The sequence below is a fragment of the Oncorhynchus masou genome, chromosome 2 (genome assembly GCF_036934945.1).
Source record: "Oncorhynchus masou masou isolate Uvic2021 chromosome 2, UVic_Omas_1.1, whole genome shotgun sequence".
NCBI lineage: Eukaryota > Metazoa > Chordata > Actinopteri > Salmoniformes > Salmonidae > Oncorhynchus > Oncorhynchus masou.
The window spans coordinates 5,067,426-5,082,425 of NC_088213.1; the positions used below are offsets into that span (position 1 = coordinate 5,067,426).

Here is a 15,000-nt window from a genome sequence, read left to right on the forward strand (position 1 = left end):
TGTCCCAGTGACCACTGTCCCACCTTTACCTGGTGTCCATACGACCACCATCACACCTGTACCTGGTGTCCCAGTGACCACTGTCCCACCTTTACTTGGTGTCCCAGTGACCACTGTCCCACCTTTACCTGGTGTCTATACGACCACCATCACACCTGTACCTGGTGTCCATACGACCACCATCCCACCTTTACCTGGTGTCCCAGTGACCACTGTCCCACCTTTACCTGGTGTCCATACGACCACCATCACACCTGTACCTGGTGTCCCAGTGACCACTGTCCCACCTTTACCTGGTGTCCATACGACCACCATCACACCTGTACCTGGTGTCCCAGTGACCACTGTCCCACCTTTACCTGGTGTCCATACGACCACCATCACACCTGTACCTGGTGTCCCAGTGACCACTGCCATCAGACCAGTGACCATCAGACCGCTAACAGAGACTACTAGCGTTCCTCCCGATACAGGAAGGGTGGAAGTATTGTCTACTACTTCCACAACAACTACACAAGAACCAACTTCTTCCTGGTCTGGTCCAGTAACCACAACCAGCTCCTCCACCTCCACCACGTCAGTCCCCAGACCCACTAGCCACCCAGAGAGAGTCACTACCAGAGTGGTTCCTACTTCTAAAGTGGTCTCCAAGACAACCCACAGACCAATGACAACAACACGCAGGACAACAACAAGCAGGGTTCCTGTGACGACGTCCAGAACTGCCACAACGGTGAGGTCCACCGCCAGACCAAGCACTGTTAGGGCAACTGTAGATACAAGAACTCTGGGAGTTCCAGGGGTTCCGACAGCAACGACCAGACCCGGTCCTCCTACGGTCGCTCCTCCGAGCCTGGTCACAGCTACCGTCTCAGAGGTTGTTCCAACCACGACCGTTCGTACCACAACCAAACCAGTCACCACTGCCAGAACCACAGAATCTACCGCCGTCCCCACAGGACCCACAGGAACGACCACAGAACCATCCACATCCACCACTACTACACCAGAAGGAATAGTACCATCCACCACTAGAGAGACAGGGGATACTCCAGCATTCACAGAGAGCACAACCAGAATGACTCCTTCGCCTGACCTGCTGACCTCTACAGAGGTCGCAGCCACTCCAGGGGTCACACCAAAGGTCACGCCAAAGGTCACACCAGATGTGACAGCAGCTCCCTCAGTCCCCGCCTTGCCCCCCACGGCCACCTCGACCTCCACCCCAGAGCCAGAGAGGGTGGACGGAGTAGACACCACTGCACCAAAGACTCCATCGCCGTCACCTGTGTCTCCGTACACCACATCAGAGACAACATCACCTTCGGTAGTATCATACCACGACAGAGCGTGTTGGAACTACGGCAGAGGTTACTACATCCATGGCAGTGTCCTCAACTAGGATGTGTACTGTGAGTAGACCAAGTCCTCTCTCCTTTCCTCTCTTCTCCATGTAGGCTCAATGGGGCTCAATGTAGGCTCCATTTGGCTCAATGTAGGCTCAATGGGACTCAATGTAGGCTCAATGGGGCTCAATGTAGGCTCCATGGGGCTCAATGTGGACTCGATGGGGCTCAATGTAGGCTCCATGGGGCTCAATGTAGGCTCCATGGGGCTCAATGTAGGCTCCATGGGGCTCAATGTAGGCTCGATGGGGTTCAATGGACTCTATGGAGCTCAATGTAGGCTCCATTTGGCTCAATGTAGGCTCCATTTGGCTCAATGTAGGCTCAATGGGACTCAATGTAGGCTCAATGGGGCTCAATGTAGGCTCCATGGTGCTCCATGTAGGCTCCCTGGGGCTCAATGTAGGCTCCATGGGGCTCAATGTAGGCTCCATGGGGCTCAATGTAGACTCCATGGGGCTCAATGGCGCTCAATGTAGGCTCCTTTGGGCTCAATGTGGGCTCCATGGGACTCAATGTAGGCTCCATGGGGCTCAATGTAGGCTCCCTGAGGCTCAATGTGGGCTCCATGGGGCTCAATGTAGGCTCCATGGGACTCAATGTAGGCTCCATGGGGCTCAATGTAGGCTCCATGGGACTCAATGTAGGCTCCATGGGGCTCAATGTAGGCTCGAGAGGCTCAATGTAGGCTCCATGGGGCTCAATGTAGGCTCCCTGAGGCTCAATGTAGGCTCCATGGTGCTCAATGTAGGCTCCCTGAGGCTCAATGTAGGCTCCATGGGGCTCAATGTAGGCTCCCTGAGGCTCAATGTAGGCTCCCTGAGGCTCAATGTAGGCTCCATGAGGCTCAATGTAGGCTCCTGAGGCTCAATGTAGGCTCCTGAGGCTCAATGTAGGCTCCAGGCTCAATGTAGGCTCCATGGTGCTCAATGTAGGCTCCATGAGGCTCAATGTAGGCTCCCTGAGGCTCAATGTAGGCTCCATGGGGCTCAATGTAGGCTCCATGGGGCTCAATGTAGGCTCCCTGAGGCTCAATGTAGGCTCCATGGGGCTCAATGTAGGCTCCATGGGGCTCAATGTAGGCTCCCTGGGGCTCAATGTAGGCTCCATGGTGCTCAATGTAGGCTCCCTGAGGCTCAATGTAGGCTCCCTGAGGCTCAATGTAGGGGACTAGCTCCCTGAGGCTCAATGTAGGCTCCCTGAGGCTCAATGTAGGCTCCATGGGGCTCAATGTAGGCTCCCTGAGGCTCAATGTAGGCTCCATGGTGCTCAATGTAGGCTCCCTGAGGCTCAATGTAGGCTCCATGGGGCTCAATGTAGGCTCCCTGGGCTCAATGTAGGCTCCATGGGGCTCAATGTAGGCTCCCTGAGGCTCAATGTAGGCTCCATGGGGCTCAATGTAGGCTCCATGGGCTCAATGTAGGCTCCCTGAGGCTCATGTAGGCTCCATGGGGCTCAATGTAGGCTCCCTGAGGCTCAATGTAGGCTCCCTGAGGCTCAATGTAGGCTCCCTGAGGCAATGTAGGCTCCATGGTGCTCAATGTAGGCTCCCTGAGGCTCAATGTAGGCTCCCTGAGGCTCAATGTAGGCTCCATGGGGCTCAATGTAGGCTCCCTGAGGCTCAATGTAGGCTCCCTGAGGCTCAATGTAGGCTCCATGGGGCTCAATGTAGGCTCCCTGAGGCTCAATGTAGGCTCCCTGAGGCTCAATGTAGGCTCCCTGAGGCTCAATGTAGGCTCCATGGTGCCAGGCTCCCTGAGGCTCAATGTAGGCTCCCTGAGGCTCAATGTAGGCTCCCTGAGGCTCAATGTAGGCTCCCTGAGGCTCAATGTAGGCTCAATGGGATCCAATGTAGGCTCCATGGGACACCTGAGTGGCGTAGCGGTCTAAGGCACTGCATCTGAGTGCTTGAGGCGTCACGACAGAGACCCTGGTTACGAATCCCAGCTGTATCACAACCGGCAATGATTGGGAGTCCCATAGGGCGGTGCACAATTGTCCCAGCGTCATCCAGGTTAGGGTTTGGCCGGTGTAGGCCGTCATTGTAAATAAGAATTTGTTCTTAACTGACTTGCCTCGTTTAACTAAAGGTTAAATCAATACATATATATATATAATATTTGTTACTATCTGAAAAGTCCAGTCCTCTCTGTAGGCTCAGTCGTCTCAGCCTATTACCTTATTTACTAACGCTCTGCAGTCTTCTAGCTACTTGTTCGTACGTGGTTTCTCTCATCAATGGTTTCTCTCATCAATGGTTTCTCTCATCAATGTCTTCATCTAATCCCTGTTTTCAATTAGGAAACTCTATAACACATGTTGTTCAATCTGTTCATGTAGTAACTGTTGTTCTTCCCTGTCTCAGCCTCCCTATTCAGAGATCATAGATGAGTGTACCAAGTTCCTCTGTGTGAGCGGCCAGCTGGTCCGATTCAACATGTCCCAGAACTGTCTGTATAACTCCACCCCTCCTAACTGCGGCCTGCTCGGCTTCGCCATCCTGGTCAACGGGGACAAGTGCTGCCCGCAGTGGGACTGCCCATGTGAGGACAACTGCTAGGCGACACGTTCACAGTAGTAGACACGCACTCCAATGGAGGCTGGTGGGAGGAGCTATAGGAGGATGGGCTCGTTGTAATGGCTGGAATGGAATAAAAAGGAAGGGAGTCAAACATGTTGTTTCCATATGTTTGATGTGTTTGATAACTTTCCATTTATTTCACTCCAACCATTAAAATGAGCCCGTCCTCCTATTGCTCCCCCCACCAGCCTCAACTGACACACACACACACACACACACACACACACACACACACACACACACACACACACACACACACACACACACACACACACACACACACACACACACACACCCTCCCCGTCAGGTGTTTCTCAGTCATGATGTCCTGTTTCTTGCCGGTGTTGTCCTGTCTCCTTCAGGTCGCTGCTCAGTGTTCCCCGACCTGAACGTGATCACGTTTGATGGTAATAGCGTGGCCATCTACAAGGCTACCTCCTACATTGTGACCCAGCTGCCCAGCGAGACCGTCAGCATTGTAGTCCAGGAATGCCCCGCTGACTCAGACACGGTGAGGATGAGGGTACATTAGGTCATTGTAACGCTTGTGCCCCCAAAATGGCCGCCTCAGAGAAAGTGAGGCCATGAAGCTATAGAATTTACAGTAGGTAACTGTAACGCCGGTGTCCCCAAAATGGCCGCCTCAGACACAGTGAGGCCCTATACTGTAGCTACAGTACCTTTGCAGAAAGTATTTCAGTGGCGATAATCAATAAATATGGTGATAAAGGACATCCTTGTCTTACACCCCTAGATAATGTAAAATTCTCAGGAAATGATCATTATTCATTCACATGTCGAGTAGTTGTATATGCCTTTAATCCCTTTTATTAGAGATTCTTAGCCTTTGAAAATTAAATTAAAAAAGTATATTTAATATTTATTTTTCTGTTTCCATCCGAAGCTGCTGTGGAATTTCACCAACCTGTGTCTCGTGGTTTTGAACATTACCCACAAGTCCAACCACCTGGTCATCAACAGACTGCAGAGGAGGGTCAGTCTGTTCCTTTGTCTCCTCTTCATCTATTCTTCATCTCTTCTTCATCTCTTCCTATCACTTCTTCATATCTTTCTATCTCTTCTTCATCTCTTCCTATCTCTTCTCCATCTCTTCTTCATTTCTTCCTCATCTCTTCTTCATCTCTTCCCATCTCTTCTTCATCTCTTCCTATCTCTTCTTCATCTCTTCCTATCTCTTCTTCATCTCTTCCTATCTCTTCTTCATCTCTTCCCATCTCTTCTTCCCATATCTTCTTCATCTCTTCCTATCTCTTCTTCATCTCTTCCTATCTCTTCTTCATCTCTTCTTCATTTCTTCCTCATCTCTTCTTCATCTCTTCCCATCTCTTCTTCATCTCTTCCTATCTCTTCATCTCTTCCTATCTCTTCTTCATCTCTTCCTATCTCTTCTTCATCTCTTCCCATCTCTTCTTCATCTCTTCCCATATCTTCTTCATCTCTTCCTATCTCTTCTTCATCTCTTCCTATCTCTTCTTCATCTCTTCCTATCTCTTCTTCATCTCTTCCTCATCTCTTCTTCATCTCTTCTTCATTTCTTCCTCATCTCTTCTTCATCTCTTCCCATCTCTTCTTCATCTCTTCCTATCTCTTCTTCATCTCTTCCCATCTCTTCTTAATCTCTTCCTATCTCTTCTTCATCTCTTCCCATCTCTTCTTCCCATATCTTCTTCATCTCTTCCTATCTCTTCTTCATCTCTTCCCATCTCTTCTTCCCATATCTTCTTCATCTCTTCCTATCTCTTCTTCATCTCTTCCTATCTCTTCTTCATCTCTTCCTATCTCTTCTTCATCTCTTCTTCATTTCTTCCTCATCTCTTCTTCATCTCTTCCCATCTCTTCTTCATCTCTTCCTACCTCTTCTTCATCTCTTCCTATCTCTTCATCTCTTCCTATCTCTTCTTCATCTCTTCCTATCTCTTCTTCATCTCTTCCCATCTCTTCTTCATCTCTTCCCATATCTTCTTCATCTCTTCCTATCTCTTCTTCATCTCTTCCTATCTCTTCTTCATCTCTTCCTATCTCTTCTTCATCTCTTCCTATCTCTTCTTCATCTCTTCTTCATTTCTTCCTCATCTCTTCTTCATCTCTTCCCATCTCTTCTTCATCTCTTCCTATCTCTTCTTCATCTCTTCCCATCTCTTCTTCATCTCTTCCTATCTCTTCTTCATCTCTTCCCATCTCTTCTTCATCTCTTCCCATCTCTTCTTCATCTCTTCCTATCTCTTCTTCATCTCTTCCTTTCTCTTCTTCATCTCTTCCTGTCTCTTCTTCATCTCCTCTTCATCTCTTCCCATCTCTTCTTCATTTCTTCCTAACTCTTCTTCATCTCTTCCTATTTCTTCCTCATCTCTTCCTAATCTCTTCTTCATCTCTTCCTATCTCTTCTTCATCTCTTCCTGTCTCTTCTTCATCTCCTCTTCATCTCTTCCTATCTCTGCTTCATTTCTTCCTAACTCTTCTTCATCTCTTCCTATTTCTTCCTCATCTCTTCCTAATTTCTTCTTCATCTCTTCTTCATCTCCTCCTATCTCTTCTTCATCTTTCCCATCTCTCTCGGTCTAACTAGCCCTTTATTCACCAATTTGACTACAGACAGAATCAAAGTCAATGTCAAGTAGAAAGAGTTCATCCTAGACCTAAAACGTGATGAGATGTTAATTAACTTGCCACACACACAGTAGTATTTGTAGGCCTATCTATATTAGAAAATACAGTACCCCTCAACATATAGGATTTTGACACATCTTTTCTCTCTGTCAGCTGTATGTGAACTCGAGGTACGCCAAGCCGAGGTTCAAGAAGTTTGGCTTTGAGATCCTGGACACCGGCAACATGTATCTGATCCGTACGCCAGCGGGCCTGAAGCTGCAGTGGTTCCACAGCACGGGCATGTTGGTCATCGAGACAGAGAGCTACAACAGCAAACTGCCCACCATGGGCCTCTGTGGTATGTTGGGTTTACCAGGACACTGGTATGTGGTTTACCAGGACACTGGCATGTGGTTTACCAGGACACTGGCATGTGGTTTACCAGGACACTGGCATGTGGTTTACCAGGACACTGGCATGTGGTTTACCAGGACACTGGCATGTGGTTTACCAGGACACTAGTATGTGGTTTCCCAGGACACTAGTATGTGGTTTCCCAGGACACTAGTATGTGGTTTCCCAGGACACTAGTATGTGGTTTCCCAGGACACTGGCATTTGGTTTACCAGGACACTGGCATTTGGTTTACCAGGACACTGGCATTTGGTTTACCAGGACAATGGCATCCATTTGAAGTGGAGTGGTATGGAGGCTGGTTGTAGTGTGCTTCCCAAGTGGGACTCTATTCCCTATTTATACCACTCCTTTTGCCCCGGCCATGGGGTCAAAGGTCGTGCACTAGGGATAGGGTGCCATTTGGGACGTACCATAGGACCTCACCTGCTATAGCCATTCAGGTTGAGTAGGGGCCATAGATTGAGAAGGGGCCATAGATTGAGTAGGAGCCATAGATTGAGTAGGGACCATTGATTGAGTAGGGACCATTGATTGAGTAGGGACCATAGATTGAGAAGGGGCCATAGATTGAGAAGGGGCCATAGATTGAGAAGGGGCCATAGATTGAGTAGGAGCCATAGATAGAGTAAGTGCCATAGATTGAGTAGGGACCATAGATTGAGTAGGGGCCACAGATTGAGTAGCGGCCACAGATTGAGTAGGGGCCACAGATTGAGTAGGAGCCATAGATTGAGTAGGGGCCATAGATTGAGAAGGGCCATAGATTGAGAAGATTGAGTAGGAGCCATAGATTGAGTAGGGGCCATAGATTGTGTAGGGGCCACAGATTGAGTAGGGGCCATAGATTGTGTAGGGGCCACAGATTGAGTAGGGGTCACAGATTGAATAGGGGCCACAGATTGAGTAGGGGTCACAGATTGAATAGGGGCCACAGATTGAGTAGGGGCCATAGATTAAGGGCCACATATTGAGTAGGGTCCTGAGATGTTGTGCATGTTTCGTAGGTGAACGTGCCATTCCTGAAATAATAACGCTGTTTCATCTTCTGGCTTCCCGCTCACTATCCCTCCCTTCTTGCATTCTGGCCATGGCCTTGCCCCCGACGCATGCTCTCTCTCACTCTTTCTCTCTCGCCTCTCCCCCTCTGTTCCCCTCTTCCGATCACCTCTCTCTCTCTCCCTCTTTCTCTCTCTCTCTCTCTCTTTGTGTCTCTCTCTCTCCCTCTCTCTCTCTTTGTGTCTCTCTTTCTCTCTCTCTCTCTTTGTGTTTCTCTCTCTCTCTCTCTCTCTCTTTGTGTCTCTCTCCTCTCCCTCTCTCTATCTCTCTCTCTCTCTGTCTCTCTGTCTCTCTCTCTCTCTCCCCCTCTCTCTCTCTCTCTCTCTTTGTGTCTCTCCCTACTTCCCCCCAGGCTGCTGTGATGGTAACCCGGCCAATGACCTGATGCTGTCGAATGGGACGACAGTCGGGGAGAGCGAGGACCCAGCGGTGTTCATCGACAGCTGGCAGGTCCCCAACACCACCAGTTACATCAGCCACAGCCGGCGCAGAGAAGTCAACTGTTCCACCAGCGACTGTTCCCAGTGTATGACCATGCTCCGAAACACCTCCTTCAGCCCCTGCCATGCTTTTGTAGGTTCACTGCTTCCTCTCTCTCTCTCCCTCATCGTACAGTACCCTCCCATCCCAATACAGTACTGTAGATGTGTTGAAGACAGATGATTCTATACAGTACCCTCCCATCCCAATACAGTACTGTAGATGTGTTGAAGACAGATGATTCTATACAGTACCCTCCCATCCCAATACAGTACTGTAGATGTGTTGAAGACAGATGATTCTGTACAGTACCCTCCCACCCCAATACAGTACTGTAGATGTGTTGAAGACAGATGATTCTGTACAGTACCCTCCCATCCCAATACAGTACTGTAGATGTGTTGAAGACAGATGATTCTATACAGTACCCTCCCATCCCAATACAGTACTGTAGATGTGTTGAAGACATAAGACAGATGATTCTGTACAGTACCCTCCCATCCCAATACAGTACTGTAGATGTGTTGAAGACATAAGACAGATGATTCTGTACAGTACCCTCCCACCCCAATACAGTACTGTAGATGTGTTGAAGACAGATGATTCTATACAGTACCCTCCCATCCCAATACAGCACTGTAGATGTGTTGAAGACAGATGATTCTGTACAGTACCCTCCCATCCCAATACAGTACTGTAGATGTGTTGAAGACAGATGATACTGTACAGTACCCTCCCACCCCAATACAGTACTGTAGATGTGTTGAAGACAGATGATACTGTACAGTACCCTCCCACCCCAATACAGTACTGTAGATGTGTTGAAGACAGATGATTCTGTACAGTACCCTCCCATCCCAATACAGTACTGTAGATGTGTTGAAGACAGATGATTCTGTACAGTACCCTCCCACCCCAATACAGTACTGTAGATGTGTTGAAGACAGATGATACTGTACAGTACCCTCCCACCCCAATACAGTACTGTAGATGTGTTGAAGACAGATGATTCTGTACAGTACCCTCCCATCCCAATACAGTACTGTAGATGTGTTGAAGACAGAAGACAGATGATTCTGTACAGTACCCTCCCATCCCAATACAGTACTGCAGATGTGTTGAAGACAGAAGACAGATGATTCTGTACAGTACCCTCCCATCCCAATACAGTACTGTAGATGTGTTGAAGACAGATGATACTGTACAGTACCCTCCCATCCCAATACAGTACTGTAGATGTGTTGAAGACAGAAGACAGATGATTCTGTACAGTACCCTCCCATCCCAATACAGTACTGCAGATGTGTTGAAGACAGAAGACAGATGATTCTGTACAGTACCCTCCCATCCCAATACAGTACTGTAGATGTGTTGAAGACAGATGATACTGTACAGTACCCTCCCATCCCAATACAGTACTGTAGATGTGTTGAAGACAGATGATTCTGTACAGTACCCTCCCACCCCAATACAGTACTGTAGATGTGTTGAAGACAGATGATTCTGTACAGTACCCTCCCATCCCAATACAGTACTGTAGATGTGTTGAAGACAGAAGACAGACGATTCTGTACAGTACCCTCCCATCCCAATACAGTACTGTAGATGTGTTGAAGACATAAGACAGATGATTCTGTACAGTACCCTCCCATCCCAATACAGTACTGTAGATGTGTTGAAGACAGATGATTCTGTACAGTACCCTCCCATCCCAATACAGTACTGTAGATGTGTTGAAGACAGATGATTCTGTACAGTACCCTCCCATCCCAATACAGTACTGTAGATGTGTTGAAGACATAAGACAGATGATTCTGTACAGTACCCTCCCATCCCAATACAGTACTGTAGATGTGTTGAAGACATAAGACAGACGATTGAAGAAAACGTTGTTGTATTTCTTGTCATGTGCCAGTCATACACTCCCAGTAATGTTCTGTGAGGTGTGGTCCGTACACTATACGTTTTAACCCGTGTGTCGCGCTGGCTACCTACGTGGCATCTTGTCACAAGTTCAACGTCTGCATGGAGTGGAGGAGCCCAGACTACTGTCGTAAGGACTGGCTTTAATTTTTCCGCTGACTCAGTTTAATATGGCTTCCCAAAGCACAGTCAGCACAGTCAGACACATGAAGCCTTACACAATACACTATAATGTTGTAACATCAGTCAATACACTATAATGTTTTAACATCAGTCAATACACTATAATGTTGTAACATCAGTCAATACACTATAATGTTGTAACATCAGTCAATACACTATAATGTTTTAACATCAGTCAATACACTATAATGTTTTAACATCAGTCAATACACTATAATGTTATAACATCAGTCAATACACTATAATGTTTTAACATCAGTCAATACACTATAATGTTATAACATCAGTCAATACACTATAATGTTATAACATTAGTCAATACACTATAATGTTTTCATGTCAGTCAATACACCATAATGTTTTAACATCAGTCAATACACTATAATGTTATAACATCAGTCAATACACTATAATGTTTTAACATCAGTCAATACACTATAATGTTGTAACATCAGTCAATACACTATAATGTTTTAACATCAGTCAATACACTATAATGTTTTAACATCAGTCAATACACTATAATGTTGCAACATCAGTCAATACACTATAATGTTTTAACATCAGTCAATACACTATAATGTTTTAACATCAGTCAATACACTATAATGTTGTAACATCAGTCAATACACTATAATGTTTTAACATCAGTCAATACACTATAATGTTATAACATCAGTCAATACACTATAATGTTTTAACATCAGTCAATACACTATAATGTTATAACATCAGTCAATACACTATAATGTTATAACATTAGTCAATACACTATAATGTTTTCATGTCAGTCAATACACCATAATGTTTTAACATCAGTCAATACACTATAATGTTATAACATCAGTCAATACACTATAATGTTTTAACATCAGTCAATACACTATAATGTTTTAACATCAGTCAATACACTATAATGTTTTAACATCAGTCAATACACTATAATGTTTTCATGTCAGTCAATACACTATAATGTTTTAACATCAGTCAATACACTATAATGTTGTAACATCAGTCAATACACTATAATGTTGTAACATCAGTCAATACACTATAATGTTTTAACATCAGTCAATACACTATAATGTTTTAACATCAGTCAATACACTATAATGTTTTAACATCAGTCAATACACTATAATGTTTTAACATCAGTCAATACACTATAATGTTGTAACATCAGTCAATACACTATAATGTTTTAACATCAGTCAATACACTATAATGTTTTAACATCAGTCAATACACTATAATGTTTTAACATCAGTCAATACACTATAATGTTGTAACATCAGTCAATACACTATAATGTTTTAACATCAGTCAATACACTATAATGTTGTAACATCAGTCAATACACTATAATGTTTTCCTGTCAGACAATACACTTTAAATTTATAGGCAAGTCAGTTAAGAACAAATTCTTATTTACAATGACGGCCTCCAATGACGGCCTCCAATGACGGCCTCCAATGACGGCCTCCAATGACGGCCTCCAATGACTTCCTCCAATGACGGCCTCCAATGACGGCTCCAATAATGTTTTCCAATGACGGCCTCCAATGACGGCCTCCAACGATGTTTCCTCCAACGAACGGCCTCCAACGATGGCCTCCAATGACGGCCTCAACACGGCTACCGGGGTTAACTGCCTTGTTCAGGGGCAGAACGACTGATTTTTATCTTGTCAGCTCGGGATTCACAGCAACCTTTTTACTGGCCCAGTACTCTAACCACTAGGCTACCTGCCGCAACGCACTTACAGTTTAATGTTTCCATGTCAGTCACTGTCATTGTGTAAAGCAAAAAACAAAGTTCTGCACCATGGACATAAGAATATTGAATGAAGCTCTGACGCCTGTCGTGGTTCTGATAATGTTCATGAACAGTTTAAAACAGTGTCTGTCTCACCTCTCTCCTCTCCCAGCCTTCATGTGTCCAGACCGACTGCGTTACCAGGCCTGTCTGCCTACCTGTACAGCCCAGTCCTGCTCCAACCACGACTTTGACCACGACCCTGAGCAGTGTACAGGCCTGACAGAGGGATGTGTTTGTCCTGAGGGCACTCTGCTCCATCGACCCTACTCTGCCCTCTGCATCCCCCCTGAGAAGTGTGGTAAGCCTTCACTGATCAACCCTCTGCCATCACACACACAATGAAATGAACACGGGTCAACATTCATATGATACAAAACGTCTGGTCTGGTCTGGTCTAGTCTGGTCTGGTCTAGTCTGGTCTAGTCTGGTCTGGACTAGTCTGGTCTGGTCTAGTCTAATCTGGTCTAGTCTAGTCTAGTCTAGTCTAGTCTGGTCTGGTCTAGTCTAGTCTAGTCTAGTCTAGTCTAGTCTAGTCTAGTCTAGTCTAGTCTAGTCTGGTCTGGTCTGGTCTGGTCTGGTCTGGTCTGGTCTGGTCCGGTCCGGTCCGGTCCGGTCCGGTCCGGTCTTTAGTGGAGTACACTTACTGTATGTCACCCTGAGTAAGAACATCTGAGTAATACATCTTACACTTCAGTACATGTTTTATCTGTGTGTGTGTGTCTGCCAGCCTGTACGGACAGTTCGGGTGTACCCCGTGCTCCTGGCGAGGTGTGGAAGACATCTTACATGTTTTATCTGTGTGTGTGTGTGTGGTCTGCCAGCCTGTACGGACAGTTCGGTGTACCCCGTGCTCCTGGCGAACAGGTGGGGAAGACATCTTACATGTTTTATCTGTGTGTGTGTGTCTGCCAGCCTGTACGGACAGTTCGGGTGTACCCCGTGCTCCTGGCGAGGTGTGGAAGACATCTTACATGTTTTATCTGTGTGTGTGTGTCTCCCAGCCTGTACGGACAGTTCGGGTGTACCCCGTGCTCCTGGCGAGGTGTGGAAGGCGTCTAAAGATGGCTGCTGTATGTATCGCTGTGACAACGACAGCATCGTTCCCGTGGAGTATAACTGCTCTGCCGTGCCTCAGCCACTCTGCCGCAGGGCCGGGGAAGTGGTCATCGGTCTGGCAGACGACACCTCCTGCTGCCCACAGAGAGCCTGCGGTAAGATACGAGCACATTACTACAGTCCACTGGGAAAATTCAAGTTAGGTTTTAACCTACAACTTAAACCAGTGGTGGAAAATGTACTCGATTTAAATACTAGCAAAATCTACAATGGAATGGTTCAAAAATAAACATATCCAGGTGTTAGAATGGCCAAGTCAAAGTCCAGATCTGAATCCAATTGAGAATCTGTGGAAAGAACTGAAAACTGCTGTTCACAAATGCTCAAGGGGGCCGAATACTTTCGCAAGGCACTGTAAATACTTGAGTAAAAGTAAAGATACCTTAATAGTATTTAAAAAGTCACCCAGTAAAATACTACTTCAGTAAAAGTCTAAAAGTATTTGGTTTTAAATATACTTAAATATCAAAAGTAAATGTAGGTGCTAAAATATACTTATTTAAGTATCGAAAGTAAAAGTAAAAGTATGAATAATTTAAATTCCTTATATTAAGAAAACCAGACGGCACAATTTGAATGTTTATTTTGTTATTTGACGAATAGCCAGTGTTTACACTCCGACCCCTCAGACATCATCTCCGAGCCTCAGACATCCTCTCCGACCCTCAGACATCATCTCCGACCCTCAGACATCATCTCCGACCCTCAGACATCATCTCCGACCCTCAGACATCATCTCCGACCCTCAGACATCATCTCCGACCCTCAGACATCATCTCCGACCCTCAGACATCATCTCCGACCCTCAGAAATCATCTCCGACCCTCAGACATCATCTCCGACCCCTCAGACATCCTCTCCGACCCTCAGACATCATCTCCGACCCTCAGACATCATCTCCGACCCTCAGACATCATCTCCGACCCTCAGACATCATCTCCGACCCTCAGACATCATCTCCGACCCTCAGACATCATCTCCGACCCTCAGACATCATCTCCGACCCTCAGACATCATCTCCGACCCTCAGACATCATCTCCGACCCTCAGACATCCTCTCCGACCCTCAGACATCATCTCCGACCCTCAGACATCATCTCCGACCCTCAGACATCATCTCCGACCCTCAGACATCATCTCCGACCCTCAGACATCATCTCCGACCCTCAGACATCATCTCCGACCCTCAGACATCATCTCCGACCCTCAGACATCATCTCCGACCCTCAGACATCCTCTCCGACCCTCAGACATCATCTCCGACCCTCAGACATCCTCTCCGACCCTCAGACATCATCTCCGACCCTCAGACATCCTCTCCGACCCTCAGACATCATCTCCGACCCTCAGACATCCTCTCCGACCCTCAGACATCATCTCCGACCCTCAGACATCATCTCCGACCCTCAG

The 15,000-nt window shown here is 46.5% G+C and overlaps 1 protein-coding gene across 1 annotated transcript in view; it reads left to right on the forward strand.

The window, feature by feature from the left end:
• otog (otogelin) overlaps window positions 1-15,000 on the forward strand; it is a 160,282-nt gene that overhangs the window by 127,063 nt on the left and 18,219 nt on the right. Inside the window, 12 exon segments of the mRNA XM_064983780.1 lie at window positions 426-802; window positions 878-1,327; window positions 1,371-1,412; window positions 3,772-3,949; window positions 4,350-4,498; window positions 4,892-4,981; window positions 6,769-6,955; window positions 8,423-8,647; window positions 10,480-10,516; window positions 10,518-10,603; window positions 12,584-12,772; window positions 13,476-13,685. Of these exon segments, the coding sequence (XP_064839852.1) occupies window positions 426-802; window positions 878-1,327; window positions 1,371-1,412; window positions 3,772-3,949; window positions 4,350-4,498; window positions 4,892-4,981; window positions 6,769-6,955; window positions 8,423-8,647; window positions 10,480-10,516; window positions 10,518-10,603; window positions 12,584-12,772; window positions 13,476-13,685 (2,220 nt within the window).